The 16,518-nt window shown below is 46.5% G+C and overlaps 7 protein-coding genes across 7 annotated transcripts; 3 read left to right on the forward strand and 4 right to left on the reverse strand.

The window, feature by feature from the left end:
- Positions 1 to 385: 385 nt before the first annotated feature.
- Positions 386 to 2,512, forward strand: FOXG_21787 (uncharacterized protein; the record flags this gene model as incomplete). Its single annotated transcript, XM_018402146.1, has 1 exon — positions 386 to 2,512. The coding sequence occupies one exon, from the start codon at positions 386 to 388 to the stop codon at positions 2,093 to 2,095; it is 1,710 nt and encodes a 569-aa protein (XP_018254805.1). The 3' UTR covers positions 2,096 to 2,512.
- A 757-nt stretch (positions 2,513 to 3,269) lies between these two features.
- On the forward strand, positions 3,270 to 4,153 carry FOXG_21788 (uncharacterized protein). The gene has a single exon (XM_018402147.1). It carries the CDS (start codon positions 3,277 to 3,279, stop codon positions 4,111 to 4,113), a length of 837 nt encoding a protein of 278 aa, XP_018254806.1. The 5' UTR covers positions 3,270 to 3,276; the 3' UTR covers positions 4,114 to 4,153.
- A 14-nt stretch (positions 4,154 to 4,167) lies between these two features.
- On the reverse strand, positions 4,168 to 5,530 carry FOXG_14837 (uncharacterized protein). Its single transcript, XM_018394893.1, has one exon. The coding sequence runs from the start codon at positions 5,409 to 5,411 to the stop codon at positions 4,407 to 4,409; it is 1,005 nt and encodes a 334-aa protein (XP_018254807.1). The 5' UTR covers positions 5,412 to 5,530; the 3' UTR covers positions 4,168 to 4,406.
- A 3,886-nt stretch (positions 5,531 to 9,416) lies between these two features.
- FOXG_21789 (uncharacterized protein) lies at positions 9,417 to 10,649 on the reverse strand. Its single transcript, XM_018402148.1, has 2 exons — positions 10,488 to 10,649; positions 9,417 to 10,402 (listed from the first exon to the last, which is right to left on the reverse strand). Exons 1-2 carry the CDS (start codon positions 10,560 to 10,562, stop codon positions 9,695 to 9,697), a joined length of 783 nt encoding a protein of 260 aa, XP_018254808.1. The 5' UTR covers positions 10,563 to 10,649; the 3' UTR covers positions 9,417 to 9,694.
- A 783-nt stretch (positions 10,650 to 11,432) lies between these two features.
- On the reverse strand, positions 11,433 to 12,222 carry FOXG_21790 (uncharacterized protein). The gene has a single exon (XM_018402149.1). It carries the CDS (start codon positions 12,029 to 12,031, stop codon positions 11,714 to 11,716), a length of 318 nt encoding a protein of 105 aa, XP_018254809.1. The 5' UTR covers positions 12,032 to 12,222; the 3' UTR covers positions 11,433 to 11,713.
- A 711-nt stretch (positions 12,223 to 12,933) lies between these two features.
- Positions 12,934 to 13,308, reverse strand: FOXG_14838 (uncharacterized protein; the record flags this gene model as incomplete). Its single annotated transcript, XM_018394894.1, has 1 exon — positions 12,934 to 13,308. One exon carries the CDS (start codon positions 13,306 to 13,308, stop codon positions 12,934 to 12,936), a length of 375 nt encoding a protein of 124 aa, XP_018254810.1.
- Positions 13,309 to 15,743: 2,435 nt separating this feature from the next.
- FOXG_21791 (uncharacterized protein) lies at positions 15,744 to 16,226 on the forward strand (the record flags this gene model as incomplete). Its single annotated transcript, XM_018402150.1, has 1 exon — positions 15,744 to 16,226. The coding sequence occupies one exon, from the start codon at positions 15,744 to 15,746 to the stop codon at positions 16,224 to 16,226; it is 483 nt and encodes a 160-aa protein (XP_018254811.1).
- Between the last annotated feature and the right edge of the window lie 292 nt (positions 16,227 to 16,518).

A 16,518-nucleotide genomic window follows, 5' to 3' on the forward strand; every position in this document is an offset into this window, starting at 1 on the left:
CGCTGAGATGCAATTGAGACTCTTAATTGTCAAACATTACGTGTATTCGGTTCATTGATGTGAATTGGTGTATTCCTGTTGTGTTGTGTTGAAATCTACCCCTTAGAGGTTTTACCATTTCGGCTGTAATCTTAAAGTATCCCTGCTTGCACGTGAGGCCCCAGCATCTGTTCAACAATAGCCCATTCGTGGTGCCCAAAGTCGGCTGAATCGGACTTTACTCTGCAGTATACAGGTTACTCGCGGCCAGTTTCCAACTTGAGGGAAGTGATGAGTCCAAAAACCACTTTCAGTGCCATATAAAGTGGCACAATGAGTACCCAGTTGGTAAGTCTTCCTCGCACTCACGTTGGGGAACGCTCTCGATACCAGTTTCATAGAGCCAATGGATGACTACGAACACTTTCAGCATCTCGCGTTACGGCCACACACCAAAACGTCGCTGGCACTGATGTCGGCAGCCACGCGCGTAGCCCATAGACGATTTGAAAATTGTACTTCCAGACTTCTTTCTACTGATTTAACATCATTTCCGCCTCACCAACTGGCTACTCAGGAAGATGTCGACGAGTCTTTACGAGACTTGGTCGGTCCGGTGGATGAAACCTGGACTCAACGTGTAAACAAGTTGTCGCAATTGAAGCGCCCCCCGGAAGACAGCAGGATCACCCAGTCGATGTGGTATCTGCTACGCGGTGGCCACCTTGATTTCGGGATTGTGGAGGATTACCTACAACTACTAAGGTCCACAAGCCACCATGTAGAGATAGCTCCAGCTCGGATGCTTCGGCACGATCAAAACTGTATTCAAGAGACGGAAGGGATTGACCATCCCATCATCATTCCGTTCTGTCATGAAAACAACTGGGCGTTTGCTGTTGCGTACTCAGACTGCGTCCACTGGTATGATAGTACTCCCAATACTGCTACCCTTGTACCTCCCATTGCCGGTGCCCGACCCGTCGTAGAAGGGTGGCGGGGGCCTCAGAATAATAGCCTGACAAATTCAGGCGTGTTCATGCTTATGGGCATCAAGCTTATATTACAGCGCAAACCTCATCTAAGCCAAAGGGTCGCAGATGAGCTCAACCAGTCTTTCCGTTCTTGTATATTTATCGAACTTCTTTGTCAAAAGGTTCAGCCGACCTCTACAGACCTACATCGTATCAGTTTAGAGCAAGTGTTAGATACAGGATACTTATCCTCAACCGCCGACCAGATAAGCCACCGACATGCGTTACCTGATGGACAACAAGAATCGTCCTTCTTCGAAGATGCGATGGCTGCGACAATAAGTGCAACTCGAGCCATTTCCTCGGCATCTTCTGTGATATGTCAAGCGGAAGAAGCCAACGCTATGAGCAGAAACCCAGAGCTGGGACCCGCCACGGACCCTGGCCGCCCCCCAGGACTTTCCAGTTTACAGCCACAGCATCCGGCCAAGACGTCGCGCAAGAGAAGGTCGCAACCAAGGGCCACAAGTGAGAGAGCAGAAGGCGGCGTACAGCGAATTTTGGATGATCGTAAAGTTATTTTAGATAATCTCTCACATGCCATACACTTCAAACGATCTGCCCTAGTGTCCTTTGCAGATGATCCGATTGTTCTCAGGGCACTTCTAAGGTATTCAAGGACCAGTGGGAATCTTCATCGTCGCTACCACGCTGTCCTTTTCCACTGGATGGCGGAAGATAACGAGCGAATAATAGAAATGAAATCAGCGATGGGGGAGGATGCTGAGAAACGCATCAAGAGAGATTTATGGAGTTGTAACTTCTGGAAAAAGGTAAGTGATATTGGTATGAAACACGGCTTGGGGCCCTTGGTACCACTTTGTGCATTTGTAAATGACTTTAGCGGTTACCGGTTGTCAGAGGACGCCCAGGGTCCACTGATTAAAGAACTTGAAAATCGGTTGCAAAACGAAACCGACATGTTGCGTATATGGCTTCAAGATGCACGAGGACTGTGCGAGGCCATATTAGTAGGACCCACGCCTGTTGCTTCCTTCAACATTGATAAATATAACTTTCAGGCTGAGTTCGACATGACCGACGATCAATTTCGATTCTATGTTTGTTCAGGGCTCAACTAGGCAGAGAATCCAATAGGTTCTAAAGTAACCTTCCCAACAAGTCGAGGCAGCTCAAGAAGTTTGGATCAAATAGCATCGAACAGTCTATGCATAGGGTTTCTTCCATTTGAGTTCATTGACCAAGTGCGCATGAGTCACCAGCTATCATGAGTTACGTAACAGGCCTGTGAGCGGAAGATTAGTGACGTTGGGGCTACGTTCTTTGTGTCATGTTCACTTTAGATGATGTAGATTCTATACGGTGATTTAATCTTGGTGCCAATATGCATAAGTTATTAGTAGACCTTCTCAGAATTGAGTTAGAAATAGTGGATCAATCGATATCTACATTTTCCGTGCGCGCGCTAAGGCATTTCGAAGCTACTCAATTCACGGCCAGAAAGTGCCAGAACCTGTCTGCAGGTATGTAGTTTAGAGATGACTGGTCTGTTCTGGTGGCATTGCGACTTCATTAAGCAGTGTATGATGGTGATGATAGAATGAGTTCAAGCTTTCCGAGTCAACGTCTTACCAAATTTAGAAAGTACCGAAACGATCCATAATTATGCGGTCGCTAATTTCTATAGCTGCTGCTGTATTGTCACTAACTTCGGCTTCTTTAGATAGTATAGTATGTACTAAAAGTCTAGATCGTCATATTGGGTTGGAGTCCGGATTTAGTCCCGATGCGATGTGCTGGATATAAAACAGCAAATATTGACCTTGAAAAAGCCAAACATGAGAAGCAGCGTGCCATGATAATTCGCAAACATAAGGAAAAATATGGCGATTATTATCACAAAATTTGAATAAGGCTCTGGCCTGCGTCCTCTTTCTTCTTCTTTTTCTTCTTTTTTTTTCGGGGTTCTTAAGAATTCATTTAATAAATACGTTACGTCCAGAACACGCTTGGCTCGGTTGACTGGCTTCGGGTGGAATTGTACGTCTTACATTCATTGTATGTGAACTGAAATAAGTATAATATCATACTGCCAATTGTGGCCTCTCTTGTGCTTGTCTGCATTTGTAGACGCTAAGACTCAGTGTGATCAATGGAAGAGCTGCTAATTTCATCTTCGCTGCGCTTCCAAATTACTCAACTAAATTTGACGCAACAGGTCCGAATAGGCTTGGCCCCAAGTTATATAGGATCTGATGAGGCCCGCAAGATCCTAGATCCCTCAAACCATCTAACCTAAAATATGAAGGCAGTTCTATGGCTCTGGTATGTTTCGCTGGCAGAAGCCACCTGCACTTCCAACTATGCCATATGGATCTCGCAGGACAGGGCTAAACTAAGCGAGACGTTGGGGCAAGCTCTGCCTAAGCTGGACTATGACGATATTTCAATCCTTAATCCTGGTGTTGATGTCGGTATGGCGGCTGTTCCTGGAAAGCGATACAAGATCCCTTACCATGCAAATATGGCACTCATTCCACCAGCTTCGTGGTCTGACAATTGTCCAAAAACGTTGGAGCTTCATGGTGCCAAGTCAGAAACGCTTGAAGTCTTCCATCAGCCATCTTCGACACCTGAAGGAGTTAGCCATAACCCGTCTGTATCTAAACTGGCTCAATCACCGGTGCACACGGAAGCCTCTGGTAGCGGTCTGATACCAAGAGCAGCGTCTGTCACGACCGCTGAAGTTTCTAAAACAGTAGGGACATCCGTCACTATTGAGACACGAACAAAGCCGCACGCAGCGACAGGCACAGCCAGCTCTATGTTATGCTGGGAAGAGACCCACCCGTCGGTCTCTGACTTTGTTTCAAGTCCAGCGTCCAGGATTGAGTTTGCCAGGTCGTTTTGTGACAGGTTCCAGGAGGCTACTTTTGACGCAGCGCATCCCATCCAACCATTGCCCTACGGCGACACGTTGATTGGAATCCAGGTATTGCCCTCCTGTCCAAACCATTCAATTGGGGCGAAAGACATGGATTCATGCCGTCGAGTGCTTGAGAACCTCAACCATAAATGCCCGAAAGCGGGCGGGACATATAGCAACCATTGCGTGCTGTACTACTTCGTCAAACGGTAAATTGTTCTGAGCAAATACACCTAGATAATTTCATTTGATACATATTACATTTAAGCTTCAGGCGCCATACCGTGATCCATTACCGGATGGATTGGATGTCACGGTGCATGCATTGTGTGAGCTCATGCAGGCATGTCCTTGATTTACTACCATACAGGGTTCATAACTACATGTAACTTCATGTCCTTTTAAATATAAGCCGGGATAGCGGACTAAACCTCGAAAGCAAAGGCATGAACTACCATATCGCCCACAAAGCTCAGGAGATCCATCCTTCACATTATGCCGATCAATCATTGAAGATCTTCATACGCTAGAACCTTGATGCTCATGACGTGTTTGGCAGTTTGTAGAGCTGGAGTGGACAGAAGTGTATGGGTCACTAACTGCCGAAGCAGTCTCACAAAGGCAAGAAAATCGTCCAGAGTGTAAAAATCACCCCTTTCCACGACCTCGTCCCACGGCAGTTGTTCTGGTGAACGGATGTTATCGTCGATTTCCACCTCTATGAGCCGAAACTCGTCTGTTTCGAAGACTTTGGGCTTCGGCCCGTCAAATTCTTCTTTCGATGATACCCAATGCTTTCGCTTAATGCGGTAGTTGATGAGCCATAGCGTTTCCAGACACCCAAATCTTGCACCATATACGATGTAACAGCATAAGGAGTCAAGGCTTCTGATCCGGGAGGATTCGTGAAGGCTCGAAGCCCACGATGGGTGGTATTGCCAGCCTACGTGCGGTATCTGTAGCAAGCCCCGGGCTGTGTTGTTCGGAATGACATCTTCAAACAAAAACCGACTGAACATGTCAGGACCATCTGGTTGGAGAATAAAGAGGTCCTGGCTTGGAGACACGATAATACTGCGCTGCTGGGAAGAGTCGCTCTCTGGTGCGTCGACCTTGACATCCGAACGGCCACATCTCACCTTCGTCCGGATGGCTATGGGCTTGGTGGGGCCGAGTATATCTCTCATGACACAATGTGACTGCCTACAGGCACCCCAGAGACCCGAGTCGATCAGGTACGTCGAAAGGTTGTTTTTAGTCCATGAAGCTGTGATTTCGTCGAAGCCATTGACTCGACTGGACTTGGGGCCAAAAGCCCACCTGGGAGCGGTGAGGTAATAGGAACCAACCCAAGGAGCTTCCGGATCGTCGTCTTCATGTGGTTGACTTCTATGGTCGCTGCTCAAGCTGAAGATTTGTACACCTGCCTTTGCAGGACGAACGGCGGAGCTCCAAATCTCTATTTGTAGTTCTACCGGAAGGTTTCTGAAGCAATGGAATGAATCAACCATCCTGCTTATCGTGAAGGAGCCGAGGATAACCCGCAAAAAGACGAATTGACTTGTAGGATTATCTAGTTCCTGTGACACTTCAACATCGGGACAACCGATCCTATAAAATCGTCAAAGCACTTCTAGATTTATGTTCGCTAAGCCCGATAGGTATCGCAAAAAGGACTTTAGAAACCATGGTATGTTGGGATTGACCGCCAATGCAAGACGCTGGACAGCTTACAGTAACGCCCATTATTGGCAGTACGACGATTTCCCATCATTGATTGTTTCTTCTACGTATTTTCTTTTAACATGTACGTAGAAAGCAGAAATTCTGGTCAAGATCGGGCCGATTTTCTTCTCTATACGTCTATCGATCAAGGTCGCTCCGGTTGAACCTCACTGTGCCTGAGTTTTATGGCGCCATGCCTACGATACGATTCTTCTAACTCGTGGCGGGGTGACATCGCAGTTGTTGGGGATTCCACTACAGACTTGTTCTGCTCTGTCTGTGTTTGACCTAAAATCGCTATTTTTAGCCATCTTCTTGGGTATAAAGTGCGTAGTCTCTTAACAGTCTTCTGTTTACTTCAGCCAGTATAAGTTCAGCATGAGTGCTTGAGGTAATTTTCGACGGTCGCAGAGACGTCGCATAATGATGTGCATAGGGACTGTAGACTGAGATACTAGCCAGCCGGCAACATGGCACAATTAAGTCCATCTTTGCATGATGAGCCATTACTCACTTACGATGAGGCTACCTGTCTGTCTCCACTCCCCGCTGTTAGCGCGGTTCCACTGGAATTTTTTGAAAGTGTGCGCTACAGTACTCTTAACTCAATCGTTATTTGGTTCAGCGGCTGAGCAGATGCCCAAAAAACTGAGACAGACACTAAAACATGAATGCAAGTCTTGATATGGAATATGGGTGCTCGATGATTATCGGAGATCATGATCTGATTGCTCTTTTAGTTTTAATCCATGTTCTGTTGACCGGGTAGTTGGATTAATTTCCCGTAGTGAGAATTTAATCCCTGGTTATCAGAATGTTTTAGTGTGATCGCGTGATTTTTGGGGTGAGAAGCAATGGAGTTAGCTTGGCAGGTTTGGCAAGAAAAACAGCAACACAAGGCTTTATGTGCGATGACACAGCATTCAAGCCAAATGACGAATTTTACTACAATTTCAGTCGCGCAGCATAGATAAATCTAACATGCATTCAATGTCTCATGCCGTCAATCCCACGAGTCTGAAAAATAAATTATATTAATTATCCCCTCAGCCCTAACCTGCCTCGCTTGTCTCATCGCGTTAGTGCGGCTCAGGTTGCAATCCGCTCGGGGCCGAAAATGGCAAGTTCATGATTATGTTAGCACAAAACTAACAAATACTCCGAAGCTAAAATGTATGACAAGCTGATAATCACAAGCTTCAACTGACGGTACGTTGCCCTCATCAGACAGTTTTAAATGCTGCTGTAACGTCATGCGTAGCTTGACCTGTAGGGTTGACAATGCCATCGTTACTCGCACGTCAAAATTAATAATCTCTCCGAGATGGTCTAGGGTAGTTAACCCTTCTAGTCTATGACGCCACTCTTCACGCCTGAGCCCTGTAGTCCCGAGGTCGCCAAGCCTGAAAAGCGATCTTGCTCCGTTAATGTCCCTTTGCAGCCAGGCGGGTCCCAATAGAATCGGGATTCCAAGCTCTTGGTGAGAGGATACCGATATGAATACTCGGTCACCAATACTCTCACTTTTAGTGATAACCTGCTTATATACTTTTGTCACCATCTTCTGAATTGTTTGGGACCCGCCCGGCAGCCTATCCCGAGAGTGTCTTTGAGTCTGTCCAATGAGAAGCTTCGTTCATACAACCAGTTAGTGAAGTACCCTTCATCATCATTTCGGGGTCTGCCAAGTAGAAAGTAGCTTCCTACTATTTTCCCCACTTCGCCCCCACTTCGCTAGTCGCGTCGCTGGCAGCCTCTTCACCTCTTCTGACGACGCGTGCTGGCCCTTCCTTGCCCTCTTCTCTATCTTGCCTTTGTCCTTTTTCTAGCTACAGACAAAGTTGGCAACTCGATTCAAGTTGACGATGTTGATAGCTACAATGCCATGATGACTAGGTCAATATGATTCGGCAAAGCTTGATCCTATAGTGGCTAGGAGAAAGGGGCCAAAAACTCACATGGTAACACATGAAACATTGGAAACATTGGATATGAAAAACTGGCCCAATTTGGCCCGTATTCTTCTGAGAAAAAGCTTAAATTTGAAGGGTGCATCGTCCGATATTTGACGTGACTGTCCAAAGATTTATAAGATCACAACGAGGCGCAAATCGGCAGAAGAATAAGCCTGCCTGGTAAGAGTCTTATTATCAGACTTCACTCTTATAGCACTCCACCCCTACACTACTAGACCACAAGTGTAGTACAGAAGGATTTTGATTTTCTCTCCCCAACTGCGGTGTGACTGCTGGATAGCTGGATAGCCCTTGATATTCTTTGAAGCGTGTACAGCCGCTATCTATCCCCAACAATAGGATGGCTTGGAATACAAGTGAGAAAGCCCTCGAGCTGTTCATTATCCAGATCTGCGGTACCATACTTGTCTACATCTCGGTATTTCTGCGGTTCTGGGCACAATCTGTTATTATGAAAGAGCATGTAATATACGACAAGTTGATGTATATATCTGTGGTAAGCTCACATTAAATATGACAGGTGTACCGCGTATAGCTGCACTATTAGCTCTTTACTCAGGTTTCCTGTCCCCGAATAATGGCAAAATGACACTAACTGTGGACCCTTTATCAGTTCCTCTATACTGCCCAGGTTATCATCATAGTACGCGGCATAGTGGATGGCGGAATTGGACAACATGCGGACGACATTAGCGGCGTAGAGATTGTCAAAGGCTTCCAAACATGGTATTTCGGAGAACTAATATATGCCGTACTTTCATGCTTCACCAAAACATCGGTAGTCCTGTATCTCCATCGCCTTTACATCGGCGAACCATCAAAAGGGGCAATCGTCAATAGGCCCATCCTGAGAATATCTTTGATCGTCTGCCTTGTCTGCGTCTGGGCTACGTCGATTGTGTTTTTCTTGACCAGCATTTTCCAATGCTCCCCAGTTGGCTATTACTGGGAGCAATTCAAGCATCCCGTCAGACCTGGCACATGTTCAAAAAGTATCGTACCCATCGCTGGTATAGTTCTTAGCGTTGTTTTGGCCCTCAGCGATTGGACCTTGGCTCTAGTAGTGCCCATTATGAGCTTATGGAAATCATGGCTGCCGTGGCAAACCAAAGCTGCAATCCATGCTCTGACGAGCTTAGGCGTACTGTAAGTGTTGTTTTACATTTTCAATTTTCTTTACGTCGGAAACATCACTGGTGTTGAGCCGTTAAGAGCTCGGATGTTCGGGCAGCTCTCCCCGCAGACTCGTCTAGCCGATTGGCAACGATGAGATTACTCATGGGGCTATGTTCGAGGACAGGAGGAGCCATATTGGTGTAAATTCAAAGTCCATTACATGACTGACAATACATGGATATGCCAGAGCGGGCGCGGCAATGATCGTACGCATTCCCTATATCAAGATGCTGGATCTTACTGAAGACTTTCTTTACGAGACAGTGTAAGATCTATATTCAGTTGCGTTATCTCAGGATTGTTCACTCACTGGTATACAGAGATGTCGCGAAATGGACGGTCATAGAGGCAACTCTAGGAATTGTGGCCGGGTGTTTGCCAACCATTTGGCCATTATTGACGGCGATGAGATCCAGATGTGTCTCATCGAAGCTTGACTATGCGAATGATAAACCTTTGCAACATGGTGGTAGAGTCGAAAGAGGGACGAAACAAGACACCACTCAGAATAACCGCGACACGATTCTTATTCACACAGACTTCTTCCTTTCAGAAAGTTTTGTTAATAATTCCGATAATCATGTGAGACATGACCCAAACAATAGTTTTCGACATGACCAATGGCGTCCATAGAATAGACCGATATAGCAACCTGTCAGCTGTCATGACCGTAATGTAAAAGCTTAGAAGTCCTCAGACTAAAGAAGGGGGTACGAGGTATGAATACAAGAGACTTTTACTAATAATACCAACAAAACAAACGATTTGTCGTATGTATATGAATTGACATACCGCAGTAGAGTATGGCGGCCAAATGACAAAGCCGACAGCTCCCGGCTATTTGCACTATGAAATTGTCTCATACACTTGATGATCACATGCATCCACCTCCTGATCCAAATGTCTTCTATGGCAGCTCATCCGTGCACATCTTCATCCAGGCTCCAGATATCGTCGTCCGAAGTCTCCCATCTCAAAGTCTCATTAGAACCTCCGTCCTCGTAAGTACTATCATCGTCCGTGACGCTGTGTAAGCAGGTTCCTTTACTACTGTTACTGCTAGAAAGCGTACTCCAGTCGTAAGGCAAACCGTCGTCCACATTTTTCGGCGGAGTATACCATTCAATCGTAAACTTTTGAAGTTGTGGCATCTTGGCAAAATAAGAGAGGCGCTGGATGTATTCCATCAATTGTCCGCATTGACAGTCCTGCCTTTCCACCTTGATCGTGAGGTCGCGCACTAGCATTTCGACCGCAACAGCATCTTCCCAATCGCCAAGAATATCATCTAAGAAGCGAGAGAATCCGCTCAAAGAGATTATGAATGAGTTCTCCTCATAAAACACCCTTCGAGCTTCTAGAAGAAGATGCCGTCGAGACTCATCGTTATTGAGGAATCTTTTTAGAAGAAGAAACCTTCCAATACTCTCCTCATCTGACCAAGCAATAGGTTCTTGTACCACGACTGGATCCTCCTTCACCAAGTACTTACAGAGTACAGCGCGGCGATCGTCTGATGGCATCTTGGAAATGTCATCGAGGGGTCTCCCACCTGTCAGTTGAGCGAGATCGTCATTAGCGGTCAGGAGCTGCATCGCTTTGGCCTTGTGGATCACTGAAAGTGGCTGGCAGATGTTAGCAGCTGTGACTTCGACAAGGATCTGACCCGGGGTTGCTTGATTGTCGATGAATGACCAGAAGATCACTCACCTGGGGAAACTTGTGTATGCTCTTTCCTGACTGGGAGAATGATTTCAAATGCGCTCGCATTCTTATTTCTTGCATGCGGTGATATCGGGAGAGCTGGAGATTGAAGAAACCGGGAGCATTGCTATGGAGAGGCAGATATAGGCCAAACGAATGCCTCAAGAGTTCACGTCCGTTTCAACAATATAGATGATCTGGCAGTTATATGCTACAGCGCTATGGCCGATTTCATCCATGTTAGCACGTGTAGCTGCTCCAGAAGTCGAATTGAGCGGTTCCTTATCTGCACATCTTTCTTGGCTTTTATGATAAAGCCAAGACGAATTATAGGTTTGCCGTCCGACACAAAGACCTCATGCTGAAGCCCACAATATCGTAAAAAAGGCTGACTTACGAGAGTGGCGTGAACAATATTGGAAGAGATATTTATGGCCTACTGCTCGTTCAAGATCAACACAACCGAGACTGGACATGTGAACAGCCTTCTGGAAGGCTGCTGAACATTGCCTTCAACCTTTGCTGTTTATGGAAGGTGTTGGCCATCAACGTGGCTGCGCGATACGATACGGGCCACTTGCTTGTGCCGGCAGCGCACAGGACATTCGTACTGACATGCTGTCGATTGAAGTGTCTTATTGAACACCAGAGGGGTAGCAGACCAGGGCTTTCAACATCTCGGTCAGATCATGCTAGGAAATTATCGTACGAAGCGTAGCGTTTAATCACTCCTGCTGCACAGCTGCCAATAAAGAAAGTTTCAATTCGATCTCTATGATATGTCCCAAGAAGCTCGGGACGATTGAAATATATAGTATCTTATGTATACCACTACCACGTAGTTCTGTCTTGAATGCTGGCTCCAAGGACTGCAAAGAAGCAAGGAAATCATAGATGTTCATAGTAAAGCATATGAAAATATATGGAAGAAACTGCAGGATTGGAAAAATCGTCCGTTGTTACGTTACTCCTATGATCAAGTTACAACAGCCAACTCTCATAGGAGTACCGTTAAATCCTGAGAAGCACATGCCTATTCCCTCCGTTTCACTAGTCACTACTAGCTAGCCGCTGCTTATTTCGGTTCAGTTGAATCCCCCTGTAGATATCCTCAATGCTTGGCAAATCAGCGTCGTCGTCATTGTCGGGAGACCCGTTTCCACGTCGGGGGGGAAGTGGAACAGTTCTTGACCTTGAGCGAGCTACCGCACTTCTCTGTACAACTATTAGAACTACGCTTCAATATCCCCGGAATCACATATATTTGAACTTTTCTTCGACCTCATGGACCACCTCCTGCGAGGTCTTGGTCGTGTCAGTAAACAAGCCACCCATGATCCCTCGCTCATAGACTGTTCAGCACGCTTCGTGAATTTGGGTACCCGTCGGGAGAGCCTCCTCTCAGACTGATGCAGCCTCTTCTTCTCTTTGGTCTTGCTACAGTGCCGAACATTGCATTGCGCAAATGGCACGGTAGTAGCGGGGGAGACTTTAGTGATTCTTCGCATGATAAGGTGATGAAGGAGTTTCTGGATGACTTTCATCGGCATCCGTTGGTCTGAAAAGAGATACTGGAAAATGGAGAAGATGGGAGAGAAGAGAAAATGGGCGGAAAATGATGGCAACTTTCTGTTATTTATAGCGAGAGATACTAGTACACATCTTTTTTACTAAATGCCTCTCCTCAAAGTAACCAGGAATCTCTCTCCGCAATCCACGACGTAGCATTGTGAGAGGCAGAGCTATAGAGCCGTGACGTGTTCATAAGAGGCCAAGATCTAAATGTCACACGCCCTTACCTGGTCCTTTCTAGAAGACGCCTATCAAGGCTGGCGGGTAATGAGCCACCATTGACGATGGAAAGCCATATGGAAGAGGTCGAGCACTAAATAATGCCTAGTTCTTTAAGAAATAATACCTATCTATAGTGAAATCTTCCGTAGAGAATTATCATGGCTTTAAACAAGGGTTTATTTACTGGGACGTGAACGCTCTCCTCAAACATATTCTTTGGTCACTGTTAGCATAGAACTCATTTTTGGCTGCTGAGAAGAAGTACGAGAAGTTAATAAACAACAAATTATCGTCATCATTAGATTTGGAAACGGTAGTTCAGCCGGGGTGGAGTTTGCCCTCGTCAAGACCCTCAAGGTGGTGGTTCGGAGCTAGCCAGTTTCTGTAACTGACGCTTCACAGCGATTTGGCGGTTTCAAACTCTGTGGTTTAACTTCATGTATTCCTTGTCTCGAGTCAACATCTTGTTTGAAAACCTGTTCGCCATAAATCCATTCACGATCATAACGCATCTTGTCGCATTCGCCTTCCGAACATACTCCATAAATCCGTCAACCTATCATAGCCTTTCATCATTTAATCACTCCATAGTGGTTTAAATACAAGATATGTAGAATGAGAAGGCCCATGGATGGAGAGGAGTAGATCCGAGGGCCTCTCAATCACGCTTCGACCCTACCTTACCCGCTCCCCGTAGCCCAAGTGCTGCCACAAGCACGCAAACAAGCATTAGAGAAAAGAGAGTCCAAAAGGATGCGCGATAACCTTCTAAGAGAGCCTCGGGGGACTTTGGGTTGATATTTTGGTTTGTTACCGCTGCGGAGACTACCTGCACAATAGCCAACCCCAGAGCGTTCCCAAACTGCGCGGCCGTGTTGAAGACAGCACCAGCAACGGATTGATTCTTCTCAGGGAAAACCTCAGTAACGATAATGAGTCCGACGGTGAAGAGCACATCGATAGAAAATGGCAGAAGGATTTGTGCGAAGAAGGCACCGACCCAATAGGACCAACTGGGATTGATCACGGCCATAAGAAGCGGCGATCCCGAGGAAAGTAGCGACGAGACCGCTACAAGCCAGACAGCAGGTATTTTATGCACGATGAGGCCGGTCATCAGATTGAGGCCTAGTCCGACGACGGTACTGGGAAGGATGCGGATTCCGGCGTCGACAGCCGACAAATATTGGATCTCTTGAAAGCTGTGGGCGTATAGTCAGTAAAACATTCATTCAAAACGTTCTGACCGTTCACCTACTAGAGACTTGTAAGAAGATCAACAGAATTCAGCACTGCAAACGATAAAGCTATAGCAATACATATGGTAGTAAACGCAGAGTTGCTCCAGAAGCAATTAGGTATTAGAGCCGGCATGCTTCTTTTGACTCGGTAATGCATCCAACCAACAAACAGTGGCAGGGTCGCCAAGCTGAAGCATAGGAGTGTAACAGTCCCGGTCTCTTTGATACGATGGACGTCCGTGCTGATAACCCTTGATCTGGTTAGTACCATTTTGGTTACAATTAGAAATACCTCAACTTACGCTAAGAAATAGGAAATCGAGGCCATGGAAACCGAGGCGAGTAGTGCTCCGATCCAATCGACTCTGTATATCAAATCAACGAATATGTTTCGGAAACCGAGCGGCTCGGATTTTGGCAGTGACCATAGACCGACGGCGGACAGGAGCAGGGTAACGCCTCCATAAAGATACCATCCCGAGCGCCATCCAACAGTATCCACGAGTACGCCACCGACGACAAGGCCAAAGGTGAAGCCTAGCAGCTGACTTAAACCCAGGCAAGCGAACGATATGTTTCGGCTCTGTCCACGGGGCTGAGTGTCAGCTACGAGAGCTACAGAACTGGAGAAATGCATCGCTATGGCAACGCCCTGCAATGCCCTCATAGTAATCAACTGCTGAATGCTCTTGATAAATCCACAGGATAACATAAACACGCCGTTGAGTATGCACCCCGAAAGATTAACGGATCGGGGCCCCAAGACATCAGCGACGGCACTGAGAGTAGCAGTGCCGAAGCTGTGGCTAGCCCTTGAACTGATGACGGCCAGAAAGCGAGCGACTGCGGTATATTGAGATCTGAGGTCAGTTGTGGAAGTCCAATGACTATGAGACCGCTGGATGCGCTCGTGGCGAAATTGACCCCGCAAAGCTGGAATACTACTGCAGTTCTTCTTATTAGTGTTAGCGGAGCTGCAGCACCCGTGCTTAAAGCCTGCGATGATTCGCCGTCATCAAGGATGGTTAGATGAACCTCAGCATGGTCTTTGAGCGGGGATCGCGACATCGAACTGCAGGGTAGAGACTCCATGGGCGTCGATCTGTCATGCACAGTGTTGATGGGACGTAAGTGATCACGATCCACACAGAAAAAACTGAAATCGCGGGTGCCTTTGGTCTAAAGGTGTTGCCTCAGTTTCTTACTATCCTGTATCCGGTTCCAGGTTGGTTGAAGCTCTTCTAGTACATCTTTGTGTCCTGGGAATATCACTTAAAAGTACAACAGAAATTGGATTCAATAGTACCAGCCATTGAATCGTCGTGAAGGTGGCATACGCCTTTCAGATTCTGACAAAAATGGCTGCTGGGAGTTGTAGCTCATAGCCTGTCAGCAGGAAATTCATAATGCAAGTGCTACTGTACGCCGAAGATGCGTACTTCATCTTCATCAGGCCTTCAATCCATAATAGTCATGTTCCTACCCTGCCTCTTATTGGACCTGAGCAAACCTCCCTATGTAGGGTCTTACGATCCATACATCTCCTTCCCATTCATTATATGACTGAAGCAGCTCGAGCTCTGGGTAAAAAGAATATCTTTAGAATAATACATACATGATTGTACCAAGTTAGAAACAGTCGCTTACATGCCTGGGTACGTGTAAAGATAATGTAGAAGCGTTCAAAACTTTGTAGATTGAAAGCCACCTGGAGTCATTCAGAGTAGTAACCCCAGTTCTATCGATATGTCGGCAGTCATACGCCCCTCCCCGACATGTTTGAATCAGCTTTGGTGCTTCATTACATTGTGTACTATATATGAAATTGGTATTAATAGCCTGATCTGCATGGCCCAGTCTTGGCTGATTCATGCGCCAGAACGTATCATAATCGCATAGCACAACCGAAAATCGCACCCCAAGCCCATTACTACTTACAAATGAGGCGAGAAAGAAACCAGGCTTAAGGTAGCTATACATAGGGCCCTTTGATTAGAACGACTGGGTTCAAGTTTCTCATTTTTGGCAGCAGTCCGGGAAGTAAAAGAAAAATGAGAAAAGTATTCACAAGGCTAGGATCAAGCCGGCAACGGCCGTTCCGGGCGCAAGACAGGCGGCCACAACAGTAGCATCCAGCTCGATCCTCGAATAAAAGGCCAACTTGCTGATGCGGCTCCCCCAGCAATTTTACCTAGGTCGACAGAATTTGTTCTGGCCCTGCAGCGACATGTCTTTGCCTTGTCTAGCACCGCTCGTCTCACGGCTATCTCATCTCTTTGACGGTAATAGCTGGACTGACCAGAATCAATCAACTCGGAGAAGGGTGAAAAATGCATTCCGACGGAAGAAGATTAATTTGTGGCCTTTCAAGAAGAAGCACCAGATGTATACTCAAAGATATGACGCAGACAATCTTGCAACAAGTCAACAGGCAAATACGATGTATACAACAAGATATGGATCAAGCCGCACCACGAACAGAAGAAGCGAAGATGCTATCTCCTCTCAAGTCGTCCCTGTATCAGTCAACGTTCTCACAATGCCGCGACAAGTCGATCGTGCATGTCAAACTGATCTACGACCATCCTCGGCGCTCTCAACATACGAACTGGTCTCAGCCAATACGCTAGACGAGTGCACAACTCCAGATGGAAGACAGCCGCCTCCTCCGCCCCCGCCTTATACGCCTGGGCAAGGCCTAAAGCAGTGATCGGCGTGAGCGGACGCAGCAGGCGATACTCAGTACATATATTAGGAGAAAACAGGCAAACTTGTTCTACAGCACATCATAAAGCTCAGATCAAATAGAACGATCAGGCGAGATGAAAGATGCAGTTACAGTGATAGAACAGGGCAAAGGATGTGCTTCCACTGTAGTATGGGGTGTAATCATTGACATACCCTGAATTGTAGTGAACAATGGGCCACGGCCACTTGAAGGCTTACTAGCCCAAGTAAGCAGGGAAGGTTTAAGAGACTAATGCGTATTTTTAGTACGCGTA

Source organism: Fusarium oxysporum, chromosome 3 (assembly GCF_000149955.1).
Source record: "Fusarium oxysporum f. sp. lycopersici 4287 chromosome 3, whole genome shotgun sequence".
NCBI lineage: Eukaryota > Fungi > Ascomycota > Sordariomycetes > Hypocreales > Nectriaceae > Fusarium > Fusarium oxysporum.